At 42.1% G+C, this 17,399-nt stretch overlaps 1 protein-coding gene across 1 annotated transcript in view; it reads left to right on the plus strand.

The window, feature by feature from the left end:
- Window positions 1-12,506, plus strand: part of SYT9 (synaptotagmin 9) — a 211,406-nt gene extending 198,900 nt beyond the window's left edge. Inside the window, exon 7 of the mRNA XM_018059486.1 lies at window positions 10,276-12,506. Coding sequence (XP_017914975.1) covers window positions 10,276-10,284 — 9 coding nt within the window. The 3' untranslated portion in view covers window positions 10,285-12,506. The remainder of the gene's footprint in view (window positions 1-10,275) is intronic.

The following is a 17,399-nucleotide window of genomic DNA, read 5'->3' on the forward strand; positions in this document are numbered from 1 at the left end:
AGATCCTCTGGAGAAGGAAATGGCAACCCACTCCAGGACTCTTGTTTGGAAAATCCCATGGATGGAGGAGCCTGGTAGGCTACAGTCCATGGGGTCGCAAAGAGTCAGACATGACTGAGCGACTTCACCTTACCTTACCTTACATTTGACTTAACTACTTAACTACATCTCCTGGATGCATCTGCAGGGAGATATCACGTGGCAGTTAGAGACAGAAACCTAGAATTCCAGAAGTAGGTCCAGATGTAAATGGAGAAGAGAAGAAGCCCAAGGACTGAAAATTGGGACATTCCAACACTTAAAGGTAGGGGAAAGAAGGGAAATCAAGGAAACTAGTATAGTTGGTGTCTTAACTCAGACTGCCATAACAAAATACCACAGACTGGGAGGCTAAAACAACAGAAGCTTATTTTCTCATGGATCTGGAGGCTAGAAGTTAGAGATCAGCATGATTGCGTTCTGGTGAAAGCTCTTTTTGTAGATTGCGGATGACAGCCTTCTCACTGTGTCCTCACATGGTGGATGGACAGAAGCAGGGAGAGAGCAGGAGAGAGTGCCCTCTGGTGACTTATAAGGGCACTAATCCCATCATGAGGGCCCCACCCTTATGACCTCATCTGACCCTGATTGCCTGCTCTGACCACATCTGTGGCAGCCATGAGTTGGAGCAAGCTCCATGAGTTGGTGAATGACAGGGAAGCCTGGCATGCTGCAGTCCATGGGGTCACAAGAGTCGGACACACTGAGCAACTGAACTGAACTGAAACAGTTTAGTTGGAAGCACTTGGTAAAGCACTTATTCAACATCTGTGTACCTCAGTTTCCTCATTATAGAATGAGAATAATAATAGGACCCACCTCAGAGAACTGGTGAGGAGTTAAATGGATTAATATATGTAATATGCTTAGAACAGTACATACTAAATCCTGCATAGTGTTAACTATTATAATGGTTATAAATCTAATTAGTTATGAAACTAAAATGCTCAGTTTTACTTGTTCTTTGCTTTAATTCTCAATTAGCTCATTAATTTGACAGATTAAATTTCCCTAGAGTTCTAAAGCCAATTTCACACTTAATCAAATTCTCTTAAATATTTTAAATTAAAGGGAAAAAAACTTTATAAATATAGCAAAAAAAAAAAAACTACTCTTCTAATATTTAAGTACTGTTTAAACAATGATTGACTATTTTCCCTTAAACATTTCAAACTAAGGTCACAAGTTGATTATGTCAAACATTTCAAATATCTAACACAGTAGGTGTTAAACCAAATTGTTCTCAAGGAATATTAACTCTTATAATGCTAATAAATAAAATCTTATACATGTAGCTTAAATTACTTTGAGCATTTCAGCATCTTAAAAATCAAACTCAGGACTTCCCTGGCAGCTCACTGGTAAAACATCCACCTGCCAATACAGGAGACGTGAGTTCAGTCCCTGATCCAGGAAGATCCCAAATGCTACTTAGCAACTAAGCCCATGCGCCATAACTATTGAGCCACTGCCCTAGAGCCTGGAAGCTGCAACTACTGAGTCTAGAAAGGAGTGTCTAGAAAGGAGCTCACACCTCAGGCAACTAGAGAAGAGCCTGTGCAGCAACAGAGAAGCAGCAAAGTCAATGTTAAATAAATAAAATCTTTTAAAAATCAAATTCATAAATTTAGTATATTGGATTTTCCTAAACATTTGAATATTATTGAGTATAAATTTAGCAAGTTGAGTTCTCCTAAATATGTGCACTAAAATCATAAATCTGGTAAATTTCTACTATACTATTTCATTAACCATTGACCTTAAAAGCATAAACAAAGCAAAATTGTGCTATTATACTCAAATAAATATAACTTAAACACAAAAGCATTGATTCATTATTTGTAATTCTTGTTTGTTACATCTTTCTGGCATTACAAAGTTACTATTCCAAATAACAGGAATAGAATTATATCTTCAAGTCCTCTACAGTGACTGAGATTACCTGAGATCTGAGTTCCAAATTACAAAGATAGGATACCTGTGCCAGGACCTGGGATGGGCATGGTTGCCTCCCAGGGAGGTTTCACCACAGCTGTTCATTAACAAGGGCAGTATGTTCTCATGATTGGTTTCTCCTAGCTGCATTGCCAGCGAGAGACTTCTTGGGCTTTATTTATTTATTTATTTATTGCTGGGCTGGGTCTTTGTCAGTGTGCGCAGGCTTCTCATTGTGGAGGCTTCTCCTATTGCAGAGCACGGGCTCTGGGCTCTCAGGCTTCAGTAGTTACAGCAGTAGTTGCAACACGTGGGCATGGGATTCTCTAGGCAAGAATACTAGAATGGGTTTCCATTCCCTTCTCCAGGGGATCTTCCTAACCCAGGAATCGAACCTGGATCTCTGGCCTTGCCGGCAGATTCTTTACTGTTTGAGCCACAGGGAAGCCTGCCTGGAAAGGTAGATTCTTAACCACTGGACCATCAGGCAAATCCTCATCCTCAGACTTGTGAAGTGGAATTTTATTGCTCAATCTAGTGTGTCACATATATACTAAGACCCTTTCAACATTAACCCTCACCCAATTTTTTTATCATAACTTTTTTCTTCGTTCTCTGATTTGAGTAGATGGAGCTACACATGACTGTACACACACATACACAGGTGTGTACCACTTAGCAGTTACAAATGAGCTTCTTGATGAGACTTCATTTACTTTCCCTTTTCGTTCTCATCAGCCTCGGTTCTCAAGTCATCTACTGACAACTGAGCTCTCCAAGAGAAGGGTGTGTATTGGTCATCTTTGTGTTTCTAGTGCCTGGTGCTCAGTAAATGCTTGTGGGACAAATTAAGAATAAACGTACTGAATGTAAACTTGGAGTAACCAACCCCAAAAGTCCTCTTCATCAACTGGAATAAGCTTTTCCTTGCAAAAGTTCCCTAACTTGCCCCTTCATCTGAAAAGCCATGACAACGGTCTTCTTATCTTTTGAACAGTGCCACACTTACAGCCCTGACTTCTTATTTCTGATGAATCCCTCTTAGTAACAGCCTGCATGTCACACATGTCACCATTCACCACCTTCCCTTCAAGGCTGACGTGACAGTGGATCCTAACACTTTTCTATGCACTCTGGACTGTTCAGAATTCCTTTCTGAACAGAGATTCCTTTTTAGAAGGGCACCATAATGGAGTTGGCATTCAAGGTGTCGTAATTTGCTCTCCTGGGCAGAGGACCTAAGAGCACACATTTGGATCCATACACATATGACGGCAGATCCTGGCTCTGCCATTTACAACCTTTGTTGTTGTTTGGCTTTTCTCAGACTCAGTTACCTTTGTAAAAAAAAAAAAAAAAAAAAAAAGGCAATTTAACATCTATCACAGAGGGTCAAGGCAAGGACTGAATGAGATGAGGTTTGCAAAGCTCTTAGGGCAAAGCAGAGTGCTTGAGTGCTCAATAAATAGTAATTAACACACAAATGGACACTTCCGTTTTCTGTCTTTTGCCCCAGTCTTATGGCTGGGTTTGATCCCTGGGTTGGGAAGATCCCCTGGAGAAGGAAATGGCAACCCACTCCAATATTCTTGCCTGGAGAATTCCATGGACAGAGGAGCCTGGCAGGCTCTAATCCATGGAGCTGCAAAGTGTTAGACACGACTAAGTAACTAACACGCGCGCGCGCACACACACACACACACCTGGCAGGAAATGCAGTTACCTTCACACTTTCTTTGACATGCTGATTCTTCAAGAGGCAAAGCAAAGTGAAGACAGCCCTCCTTGGGGAAATTGAGAAGGGAAGACTCAGGTTTTCAGCGGGCAGGGGATGGTGTTTCTATATATTTGCAAAGCTGTGTTAAGTAATAAATAGCGAAATCCCAAGATTTTTATGCTTTTTAAATAAAATTTTAAAATACAAGTTTAACAGTTTTAAGTACAATAAGATTGAATCATGTAATGAGTCACTTCAATTTTCAACGGGCTTCCTATTTCAAAGCCCTTAGATACTTCCTGTAATCAAAACCCATTTTCCAATTCACAGGCAGATATTATCTAATGATCCACTCAACCTTTTCATGTTCTTAATTTGGGGTCAGTCTCAATGGCCTGACTCACATCAGCTGTCATTTTTGTGATCAAAATGTCACTTCACATTACAGTTTTCATCGGGACAGTTCTCATCTTTGGTTTCAATTCAATTTCATTCAAATCAAATCCTTATGTCTCGGAACAATTGAATTTGCTTAAAATCCCCTCTGTTCAGATAAGACTGTAACCACCACTTCCTGTTGATGCTACTGAAGTTCCCAATACCTTCTAAACGCCTGGTACTGCCTGATAACAAGGACACTGCTTTTCTTCTGCCCCCTGGTCCTGACCCCAGCACTGAAACCAGCCTCACGGCCTCACGGCCACCAGGGCTCAAGCCACCACTGCTGTCTCTGGTCTTGATGCCACAGTCTGCACCACTCCATCCCACCACCACCCCTGCTGGGTCAGTGCTCTTCTAAACTGTAGAAAAATCTTTCCTCGTACCTCGTTTATTAGAAATCTTGGCTAAGTAACCACTTATTAGGTTATAAGTGTTTAGAAAAGTATTACTTGCTTTTTTGTTTTTTTTTTTTTTTTTTTGGTGTTTTTTTTTTTTTTTTACATTGGTTGAATTTTTCAAGTCTTCCACAGGACAGACAAAAGGGACTGAGCCACAGCACAATCCACCCATGGCATACTCAAAATTTTATATTTAATCAGTTTCTGAGCAGATTGTGTTAAAAATATTCAACTGTAATGACTGTTTCATATATTTGTCTATTTTTCATTTGTTCTCTTTTTGAAAAAATGCTAAGATTCCTGGTAGAAGTGACCACACCCCTCCACCAAATGTGTTGAAACTTCTTTATCCCTTTATCTTGTGGGCTGGCAGACTTCATCTTGTGGACTGGCACTCTGGGGACTTAGTGGTACTGTTCAGAGTAGGGAAACAAGGATGCTGAGATCAGGCAGGATCAGGACCCAGAAAACTCACCCAGCTGAAGAAGGGGTAGACCAGAAGGGCCCTCCACAGTATTCCCACGGGCTGAGCTTGAGTCACATAACAAAATTCACTGAATGACCAAAGCCCAGCTAAAGAGGTCAGTTTGGAGCTGTGCTGTGATTTGGCCATTGGCAGCATGGCCTCTACTGGTAGTATTCCTGGATATGGGGACTGGTAAAAAAATGGGCTGAGGTCATAGCCCAGCCCTCTATACAGGCCTTAGGTAACAAACCAGATGCAAAAGTAGTCCATCAGGCTGAATGTTTAGGAAGAGCTCTACCCAAAGCAGTCTGAAGGGACTCTGCAGATGAAGAAATGAAACTAAGGTCATAACAGGGAAGGCTGGGATCGAGAGCTGAAGGGACAAGTGAGATACATATGTAGGCCACCAGCCAGGGGGATCCCAAGAAATGGAATAAGAAGGCAGGAAGCTGTAAATGGAACACAGCACCTGCTGCGTGCTGCTAGCTTGGACTAGAGTTTCTTAAAGTTGCCTCATCTGGCTGGATTCAGAGTGTCTAGAAAACCAAGACAGAAGGTTAGATATATAGATTGAACCTATGCAGTACACTTAGAAATGATGCAATTGCTAAAGCTTCCGCTTTTTATTTCATTTAAAAAGATTTTTAATTTGTGTAGTTGGTTTACAATGTTGTGTTTTTTTGGTGTACAGTAAAGTGATTCAGTTTGTGTATATATATATATTCTTTTCCCTTATGGTTTATTGTTAGATATTGAATGTAGTTACCTGTGCTATATAGTAGGACCTTATTCTTGTCTATTTTATGTATAGTAGTTTGTATCTGCTAATCCCAAACTCCTAATTTATCCCTCCCCAACCCCCTTTCCTTTGTTTCTATGTCTGTGGGTCTGTTTCTGTTTAGTATATCAATTCATTTGTGTCACATTTTGGATTCTACGTATAAGTGATATCCTGTGGTATTAATCTTTCTGAACATTCACTTAGTATGATAATCTCTGAGTCCATCTATGTTGCTGAAAATGGCATTATTTCATTATTTTTTTTTGATCAAGTTGTATTCCTGTGCGTGTATCACATCTTCTTTATCCATTCATCTGTTGATGGACATTTATGTTCCTTCCATGTCTTAGGTATTGTAAATACTGTGAAGCTTAAACTGTAGTTAGAAGTCTTGGAATCAAATTCCAGCTCTGATAACATGACTTTAGAAAAATTAATCTCTCTCCATCCCTGTATCCTGCAGTAAAGAGCTTCAGATAGTTCTTTTAAGGGTTGTAAAGTTCATATCACTATAGTGAAGTTGCTCAGTTGTGTCCAACTCTTTGCAACCCCATGGACTGTAGCCTACCAAGCTCCTCTGTCTATGGGATTTTCCAGGCAATAGTATTGGAGTGGATTGCCATTTCCTTCTCCAGGGGATCTTCCCCACTCAGGGATCGAGCCCAGGTCTCCCGCATTGTAACCAGACGCTTTACCATCTGAGCTATAGTTAATCAAAAACTGAAGGCATGTGGCCACCCTGGCTAATAGCAGCACACTAATTCCAGACCACATGGCATTCATTGGTGGGGATGAGCCTGTTGATGGCTTGCCTTCCTGATAAGAAAGGATTCAGGGGCTGGCAAGCTGGCCTGCAGGTATGAGTCTCAACAGCTGACAAAAGGGGTTTTGGGGACCAGCACCTAATGTGGATGGTGGGTTGGGAAGTAGAGCCAATTGGAGGGTGCTCCAGAGTATCTGGGAACTTCTGTTGTATTTGAATCACAATATAGGGGAAATATCCACTCACATTTTCTTCCTTATCCAGAAAATAATATCCTTTCCCAAGAGAATGGTATGCCCACACCCATGCACACACTTCAGAGCCAAATGTCACAGACAGACTTGTTTCCCTTCTTCCAGGTACCCTCTGGCTTGTATTACCTTCTCTGATGGCCTCACGCATGAACATTTGATCTTTGAAATGCAGTCCAGACATCCCAGTTTGAGAATGTTTGCAGCTCTCCTATAGTTTACATGTTTGATTTTTGTTATTGCTGTGTCCATGGAAGTAACTGCAGTTTTCTTTCTCTCTGTGACTGCAGCATTAATACTCTTAAGTTGAATGCTGGGCTGAGTGTGACTCACAAGAGTTCCTCCTACTCTTAAGTCTGGGGCTCCAGTGAAAGGGCCCATCCTCACAGCTTGAGAACAGGGAAGGTATGTTACCCCACGCAGACCCTCTCCTCCCCAGTCTTCTTAATTTCTCCTGCTCTACTCCTCACACCACATTCTGATAGTTCCTTCAATGCCATTTCCTGCCTCTGAACAGGCTCTTTCCTCTGCCCACAGTGGCCTTCCCTCTTTCCCTCCTGATGACCTCTTCTTCAGCCAAAATGGCCCAGCTCAAGACATCTTTATGGTCCTCTCTATAGACCTCAGTCCCCTCAAAGTTAGCCCTTCCCTCCTCTTTGCTCATTTTAGTTTGCTCAGCTTCTCATGTTGTAATATATCTCCCACTGTGAGCTCTTTGAAAGCAGGATATGTGTCTTCCTCATGGTATCTCCATCTCCAGAATCTGTCACAGTGCCTGGCACTTGTCTGATACACATTAAAAATATATGGATGACAGATATAGAAGACAGACATGGTTACCAAAGGGAAAGGGGAGAGGGATAAACTGGGAATTTGGAATGAACAGATACACGCTATCATATATAAACAAGGACCTACTAGTAGCACAGGGAACTATATTCAATTATAATAACCTATAATGGAAAAAAAAATCTGAAAAAGAACATATATAAATATGCATAACTGAATCATTTTGCTATATATTTGAAACATTGTAAATAAACTATACTTCAATTTAAAAAAATAAAGGAAATATTTTTGTGTATGGTAAGAGGGTGTATTCTAACTTCATTGATTTACATGCTTTCAACTTTCCGAACAGCACTTGCTAAATAATGTTTTTTTCACGTTGTATATTCTTGCCTCCTTTGTCAAAGATTAACTGAGCATAGGTGTGTGGGTTTATTAATATTTCTGGGCTCTCTGTTCTGTTCCATTTACCCATATGTTTGTTTTTGTGCCAATACCATGCTGTTTTGATTAGTGTGGCTTTGCAGTATTGTCTGAATTCAAAATGACTTAAAGACATAAACATAAGACCTGACACCATAAAACGCCTAGAAGAGATCATACACAAAACATTCTCTGACAAAAATCATAAAAGTTTTCTTAGGTCAGTCACCCAAGGCAGTAGAAATAAAAACAAAAATAAACAGATGTGACCTAATCAAAATTACAAGCTTTTGCGCAGCAAAGGAAACCACAGACCAAAAAAAAAAAAAAAAAAAAAGGAAAGGAAAGACAGTGTATAGAATGGGAGAGAATATCTGCAAACAATGTGACCAGCAAAGGCTTAATTTCCAAATATACAGCTTATGCAGCTCAACAAAAAAAACAACCCAATCAAAAAGTGGACAGAAGAACTAAATAGACATTTCTCCAAAGAAGACATACAGATGGCCAGCAGGCACATGAAAAGATGCTTAACATTGTTATTTATTAAAACATGCAAATCAAAATTACAATGAGGTACCATCTCCTAACAGTCAGAAGGGCCATCATTAAAAAGTCTACAAATAACAGATGCTGGAGAGGTTGTGGAGAGAAAGTAATCCTCCTACACTGTTGGTGGGAGTGTTAGTTGATGCAGCCATTGTTAAAAACCATATGGAGTCTCCTCAAGAAAACTAAAAAAAGAACAAACATATGATCCTGCAATCCCACTTCTGGGCATTTATCCAGACAGACCTCTAATTCAAACATACATGCACTCCTGTGTTCATTGTAGCACCATTCACAATAGCAAAGACATGGAAACAGCCTAAATGTCCATCAACAGACGAATGGGTAAAGAAGATGAAAAGAATAAAATAATGCTGGACCTAGAGATGGTCATACTGAGTGAAGTAAGTCAGACAGAGAAGGACAGATATCATATGACTTCCCTTATGTATGGTTAAAAAAAAAATTGATACAAATGAACTTGGTTACAAAACATAAAGAGACTCACAGACTTAGAAAACAAAGCTTTAAAAAAAGAATGCAGTAATACTACCCAGCTTTAAAAAAAGAATGCAGTAATGCCATTTGTAGCAACATGGATAATGACTAGAGTATCATATTAAGTAAAGTAAGTCAGAAAGACAAATACCATGTGATGTCACTTATATGTGGAATCTAACGGGGACAGAGGAGGGATAGTTAGGGGGTTGGGGATGGGTAGGTATACACTGGAGAAGGCAACGGCACCCCACTCCAGTACTCTTGCCTGGCAAACCCCGTGGATAGAGGAGCCTGGTAGGCTGCAGTCCATGGGGTCGCTAGGAGTCAGACACGACTGAAGCGACTTAGCAGCAGCAGCAGGTACACGCTATTTAAAATGGATGACCAGTTTGGGAATGCATGTAAGAATTAAAGATTTTAAAATTTAAAAAAAAATAAAAATTAAAAAAAAATAAAATAAAATAAAATGGATGACCAACCAGGAACTACTGTACAGCACATAGAGCTCTGCTCAGTGTTATGTGGCAGCCTGGATGGGAGGAGAGTTTGGGGAAGCATTGGATACATTTATATATATGAATAAGTCCCTTTGCTGTTCACCTGAAACTTAAAACATTGTTAACTGGCTATACCCAAAAACAAAATTAAACAAAAAATAAAGTAAAAAAAGAACAAGACATGGCACATATATGTGATGGAATACTACTCGGCTTTAAAAAAAGAATGCAGTAATGCCATTTGCAGCAACATGGATAACGACTAAAGGTTATCATATCAAGTAAAGTAAGTCAGAAAGACAAGTATCATGTGATGTCACTTATATGTGCAATCTAAAATATGACACAAATTAATCAATCTGTGAAACAGAATCATGGACATAGAAAACAGACTGATGGTTGCCAAGACATGGAGGACAGGCTGGTGGCATTGGGAGAGGGGTGGAGTGGGAGGTTGAGGTTAGCAAATGCAAACTTTCCTATATAGGATGGATAAACAACAAAGTGCTACTGTATAACACAGAGAACTATATTCAGTGTCCTATGATAACCATAATGGAAAAGAATACTTTAAAAAGAATGTGTAACTGAACGGCTTTGCTGTTTAGCAAAAATGAAGACAACATTGTAAATCAACTGTACTTCAATTAAAAAGAGAAAACTGAAATAAAATATATTTCTATGAATGAAAACCAAAGCATTCTTTTTGTTTCTTTTTCCTACAGAAACGATGACTGTGGGTAAGAGGACCACTTATGTCAAGAACCCAATAGGACAACCATCTTACAGAGATCTTCAGTAACTTTTCCCATCCAGCAACATCCAGATGACTCTAGTGACCAAATGCTCAGCTGTAAACACAGCAATAACTGGCCCTCTTTCCAGGTTGGGTTTGCTGAACGTGAATGGTCCAGCCGTCTTCAGGTGGCCTAAGGTGGTGTGCTGTAGGGGAAGCGCATCTCTTCTGGCCAAGAATCAAGACTGGACTGTGGAAGAAACCGCCTGACATAGTGAGAGTACTCAGAGCACCTAGAGTGCCAAGACTCGTAGTGATTAACACAGGGCCCTTGGTGATGGGTTCACAGCAGCTGCCCAGCAGTGTCCCTCTGACATGATGTTATTTGCTTGAAGGCCCTGGAACGACAGAATATCTTAAAATCTATCCAGGTGCTAAGTAGGCAGCAGATCTAATTTACACTGGACTACTACTGAGCTAATAACTATCTCCAGAAAATAATTTCACCCAAGAAGTACTCCAGCTTTGCAAGGAATAGCCCCAGGAGAGTAATAGGATAAGCAGGCCATTACCCTGGAAAAACTCAAGGGCAAAGCGGTCTAGTGCACAGCAAATTCACTGCCTACTCCCTTGTCTGTGGCAGTGAGTACCAGTTGACTGTGGCCCTCTCTTCTGCTAAACCCAGAGTCAGAATCCCCAGCACTGTTTTCAGAACAGCCAGCAGCCACTTCCTTTCAACTGGTATTGGCAAGTAGAATGAGAGGTCATTGTCATCCCTGTTAGAGAGGCATACATCTCAATGGCGTAGGCATCTGGAATACCCTTTCCCAGGCACATTTGTCTTCTGAGGGCAGAGCCTCAGAAACAGATGTACCATTGAGTGAGCTGAGTTCGTGAAGAGATGACACAGCTGGTTCCTGATTGAAGGCACAGCTTTGGGGCCTTCTTGGCCTGAGTGCCTTCTGGGTATTTCCATATGCAACAGCCCAGAGGCATAGCCTTGGGCAACCACAGACAGGTTTCCTTTCATTTCCAGATACATATATCACATTCACAGCACTTGGGGAATGGAAGTACCTACTAGAGTGAAGGTCAAGGGCTCTCCCCGGGTATCACATCCATTACTCAGCTTCCTTTGTGACCACATCAGCCAACCCACTGCCAGCTGTGTTCCACGTCCTCCTTGCTTCTGCTTCTATACAAATGAAACCAAAGGTCTCAGCATGCCCTGGGGCTGGGGGTGTTACCTAGTGATCCTCTCTTCCCCAACATGGGTGTGAGGTACCCTGCCAATACATTTGCACCATTTCTCCAAGTCAGCATTTCCCTTTCATACAGTCTCTTTGCAGCAGAATCCATAGTTGGACTGTAGTTTACCTTCCTGGGAAACTCGTTATCTTCATTTGAATTAACATTTCCATACAGGATTAACTGGGTAGAAGCACGAACTAGGCAGGCCTTCAGAAAGTTCTTGTTGCCATGGCTGCCTGGTACAAGAAACTACCTTGATGTCAAATCTTAAAAGGATGGAGACCTTTGGTTGTATGAGGCAGTGTTACTATGTTCCAGCTTCACATGATCCCCAACCTGTGTATTCCATTTCCATCTGAGTGGCTTTCAACCTTGAAGATTGACAGGGAACCCAGGGTTCTGCCTATGTCTGTTGACATGAGAAGAATTCAATTTCTTTGCCCAAGGTTCCCCTCTGCCTGTTCCTCCACATTCGGACATCTTCCATCGTACCAGTGTTTAGAACCAAAGCATGAAGGACTAGTGCCAGCAAGATAGTCAGCAGAAATATTATCTCTAGATCCTGGCAGATGAGCCCAGAAAGGTAGTCCCAGAGAAACCAGACTGGCCCCGGTAGATATCAGGCAGCCATCCCAATAAGCTTTGACTTGTCCTTGGAATGGGGAGCCTTGATAGGAGATCCTGGGGTAGCTGAGCCTGTTGTTCCCCTGCTCTCAAGATCTTCCTGCCTGGAGGGCTGAGTATGCCACTGGCTTGCTGGTAGGAAATAGAAGGTGACTTTAATAGGGGCCAGCAGGCAAGTGGCTTGTATCTGGAAAGCTTTGCCTAGCAGTCCAGCTGTGGCCAGAGGCTGGTTACAAATTTGAACTCCCTGACCCCATCTGCAACTCTGCCTCTGTTCTCTTATATTCTGTTTGGTTTCCCTTTAGTTTCCTAGTAAATGTTCCTTTTAAAAAATTCCAACCTTGTTTCATTTAACTTGGGGGGAAGGGGAGTGTCCATTGTCTTTTCCAGGATAGAGAAGGAAATCAAAGTATCATCTTGGAAAAAAAAAAAAATGGTAATGTCAGTGGAAAGGGATCCACCCTGGTTAGATCTTCGGAACAGACCTTCAGAAAAGCTGGTTCCAAGAGATGAGGAGAAACCAATTGTCTCCCTCTGCCACCCGGCCCTGATTCTGAGCCCATTCCTCTTCCTGCCTTTGTCTTCAAGGAGACCTGCCTTGGATGCCTGTTGCTGCAAAAGCGTCATTGCAGCCAGTGAACTGGGCACATTTCGCAGGCAATGTGATATCCAGGAAGTACACTGGTGCCTGACGAGAGGAGAAATAATGGAGGGGAGGGAAAGGAGTATTTCTACAGTGTGGATATTTTCAAAATGCTCCAACAGTCATGACTCTAAATTGAATTTAGATTTAGCCCTCATGGCCATCAGTGGAACTACATTTCATATGAAGAGAAGAAAGGCATACTCTCATACTTACGTCAACGAGACTGACAAAGATAGATATGGGAAATGTCTGGTTATCTTCATGGCCACCCTGTCCTCCGGTGGTGGGTGCTCCAAGTATCTACTGCTGCATAGCAAAGCACTTCAAAGCTTAGTGGTTCAAATAACAAGTCATTATCTTCCATGATTCTGTGGGTTGGCAGAGTTTAGGTGATTGCTTGCCCTTGGAGTCTTGGGGTTGCTGTCAGATGGCAGCTGAGACTGGTATCATCTGAATGCCAGACTGGGCAGGATATCCATAGCAGACTCTGCATCTGTGTGCGGCTCCTCCCTTGGGATGGCAAGAACAGCTGAAGGCTGATTGGGCATCTCTCTGCAAATAGTCTCTCCACATGGTTAGCTTGTGCTTCCTCACAACATGGAGGTCTCGAGGCAATCAGACTTGTTACAGAGTGGCTGGCTTCTCCCAGAGCCTGTGTGGCAGGAGATGCTGCCAGACTCTTCTAAATAACCTCAGAAGTAACACAGGGTCGTTCCCACCACAGACTGTTGGTCAAGAGCAAGACATAGGGCCTGCCTAGATTCAGTGGAAAGGAATTACCAAAGAAGGAAATACGGGAAAGTGTGGTTCATCCAGGCCACTTTGGAGATAGTGGGGATAGGAGTGGAGGGGGAGGGATTCCTCAATTGCTGTCACTTTAAAAACACATGCATTAGTTAACATGCATGGAAGAGGGTGTAATAAGGGTCAGAGGAGAAGGGGAAGGGCTATCCATGAATACTTCAAAAAAGCATAAGCCAAAGAAAAGTGCATAGTTGTGACTGAAACAGTTTATGATGTCATAAGAAAGCCTGGAGGAAAATTGTAATTCTAGTGATTGTTCAAGAGCTTGAGTGGAATGGTTTTCCCCCCCTCATCTTTACTGCCAAAGTAAAAGTGCAAACAAGACATTCGCGTGCTTGGGAACATACTTAGAAATGAAGATGCAAAGTATATGAGCAGAGGTCATCTGCCCCTTTTCTTAAGATTTCAGAAAGAATTGCTGAAGTTAGGAAAGAGGGAACTTATCAAATCTAGTCTAAGCATACCTCTGCCAGTTGTCCCCTGGCATGAGGCCCTCACATGGCTACTGTTGCCGTGGTGCCTTCTCCCCTCTGCCCCTCCCTCTCTTGCAGCAGTCCTGCTGGATGGAATAATCAGGGTCAGTCCACTGCTCTCCCCTCCAGCCTGGGCTCCTCCTAACTCAGCCACCACGCTAGAACTGCAAAGGTATAGAAAGTGGTTTAATGAACCGAGAAAAGGATGTTACTGTGGATGTGTGTATGGCCAAAAACAATGTCTGCAGCTTGTATGTGGATCCTGAGAATTCTGCAGGCCATTTAGCTGCCCGTGGCCACCATTTCACTGATGGTCACTGAGGGCTATGAGAGTGTCCAGCCTGGGAGGGTCCTGGAATGGCCACCCACACTCAAGCCAGAGAGGATGGACACTTTCTTTACTGTCTCATTCTAGATCCCTGTGAAGACTAACTCTCACACACTAGATTCCTGAGCTGCTTGGTGACACGGAGCACAACAAGAGGCTGAGCGGCCAGTGAGCCCTCTCTGAGGCTCGAGTTTTCTCACTGACAGGGCCTTCCAATTCTCTTCCCCCTTCAATCCTTAGGGCCCAAGAGAGGCCATAACCCCTCACTGTCCTTTAACAACCACCTTAGGCGCTTTCTTAACCACAGATCCAGTGATGCCCACCACAGAGGTCCTGCTTGGCACCTTATCTTCTCAGCCAGAGAGTAGTCATGGGCAGTGTTCAGAGGATGCTAGTGTCTCTGAGATGCCCTTTCCAAAGAAGAGGAGCAGAAGAGTGGAACCCATCAGTGCCGTGCACCTGCCTCCACTGTTGATGTCAGGTACAAAGTTTCCCATAGAACAGATCAAGGCTCTTCAGGGACAATGGCAGAGCCCACTTCTTCCACTCGAGAGGCTGACTTGTCACCTGCTGCTTAGGTTCCCTGGACTTATAGGCTGCAAAATTAAACCAGCAATATGATCACTTCTGTCCCCTCACTCCCTAATGTCTTCTTGCTGTGTCCAGGAGCTCTGGGCAAGATTGAAAAATGCCTCAGAGGATTAAGAGCCAGCCCTGAAGTCCCATACTTTGGCTGTTTCAATAGCATCAGGGTCCCCCATCTCATCCGCAGGCAGGCTGATGAATTCTCATGTACCTCCTCCTGGTAGATAAGAGGCTAGAGGGACCTGGGCCACAGAGCCTGTCGCCTTAACTCCCTGATGCTGCCTCTCCAAAATCCATCATAATAATACCACATTTTATGGTTTATAATGCATGGTATCATTTTTATCCATTTTTTAAATATTTTTGAAAATTCAAATTTTGATTCCAAATGGTAAAAGTAGTACACACACACACACACACAAGTATCATCTTGGCTTGATGCTAAAGTTATTGTAGTTATTTCAACAGTTATCCATTGCATTAAAGCTATTTCCATACCAGCATTTGACATAGTAATATTGATGGTTTTTCCTATCAAGGAAACATCATCTCCAATACACTGACTTTTTCACAGTTTAGATAGAATTCTTTTTGCATGTCAACAGTATCTTGAATTTTCAAATAAAGACAATTTTCTAATTCACTAAACTCAAAGCTTTCAGATAATAAAATCATTTCTTCAAATACCCGAAGATACTTGTATTCAGGGCCTCAGAGATGAACATATGGACTATATAAACTGGTGAATAAATCTTCCAGAAACAAGTTTTACCTTCATCTCAAACAGGTAATGATTTTTTAAATACAAATTTTTCCTCAAGAAATTTCGGAACTAGTTAAATGTTAAGTCTAAAATAGTTTTCAAGTGATCTTTACCTTCAAAGTGCACTAGTAACTACAAGCAAGGTCAGAAATAAAGAAAGACATAATCATAAACCATACCTTTCTTAGAGGCAAACAGATGTGCTCTCCCTGCCTGTGTGTCTACAAACTCAGATGGGAACTCTGCAGAGGGCTCATTTGGCTTCTTGGATCCAAAAAGATTCACAAACTTTCTTAGACAAGCCACATTATGTCCCAACATTATGGTCAGTATTTTAAAATTTTGTTTTCTGCATAGAAAGAGTGAATACAGAAATGTTTCATTGAGAATAAGACCCAGGCAGTCCTGGGCTAAGTAAGCCCTCTGGAGAAAAGAAGGTGTCTCAGCTACTGTGCAAAATGAAAGAGGAACACTAAATGCTATTTTCCAAATTAGAACTCCTGGGGTTGAAAGTGTTTCAACCAAAGTAAATATTTTTCAAAAATATATATTGATTTTATTTTGTTCTCTGCAAAGTGAAGTGTCACACTATCTTGAACAGCACTAATAAGTTTTGAAATAATTGCATTTGTTTGAGTCACATTAACAAGAGTACATTTAAACTTCGCCTTCGGGTGTTTTCCACACTTGAAATCCCCAGGAAGCAGCCTGCTTGATCATGGCCTTAACCAGTGCTGTTAACACCTGCTGGCCCTTTCACAGTGACAGCTCCCCACCCGGATGACCCCCCCCCCCACCTTCACTCCACCAGCAGTCACTTAGCAGCTTCCACAAACCCAGGGGCTTCTGGGTCAAGATAATGCCATTTTAGCGGCAACTACCACTTGGTTTTGACTCTCCCCACTCGGAAAGTTGATTCTCTTTTTTTCCCCCAACAATTCAAACCAAAGGAGAATGAACCCGTGTCACCAAACAGAATCAGAACAAGGATAGCCACTGTGTGTGCGTGCAGGGGATTGGGGGGAAATTCTAGAGCCAGCCCAAATGCCATATTTTTTATTTTTTTGTATGTTTTAAGTTTATTGATCTTGAATGTTTAGGGGACATAAAGATGGAATTTCAAAGAACATAAGCAGTGGACTCAAAGGAAACCCAAGAGGGCTACATCTGTGACTTGAAAGAGTCCCATAAAACCAGAAAAGTTTGGTAAATTATTCAAACACTTATTCTGTCTTGTAGACCAAATACTGACATTTGGTTGAATGGCTCCCTTACGTCAGTGTTCCCAGTCTAGGTTAAAAGTTGTTGACAAGTGCCTTCTTAAAGGACTGTTCCTATGCCTGAAGCCTCAGGGCGACCCACAGTCCCTCAGAGGGGCCCTTTCTGGCTTGGGAGAGGAGAGTAGACTCAGGAGACCCCAGTGCTGGCTTCAAGTCTCATGCTTCCAAGTGCAGAGGGCAAGTCCTTGTGGGGAAAGGCATTTATGTAAATGAGAGGGGAACTTATGACCTTTTCTGACTCCAGGGAACAAAGTAAAATCACTAGTTTGGAGAAGGCAGATTTCAGGTTTGAAGCTGTAATTATGCAGGAGTTAAGGACTGGGAAGGAAGATTAAACTTTTACCCACCACTTGAAGCTA

This window comes from Capra hircus, chromosome 15 (assembly GCF_001704415.2).
Source record: "Capra hircus breed San Clemente chromosome 15, ASM170441v1, whole genome shotgun sequence".
NCBI lineage: Eukaryota > Metazoa > Chordata > Mammalia > Artiodactyla > Bovidae > Capra > Capra hircus.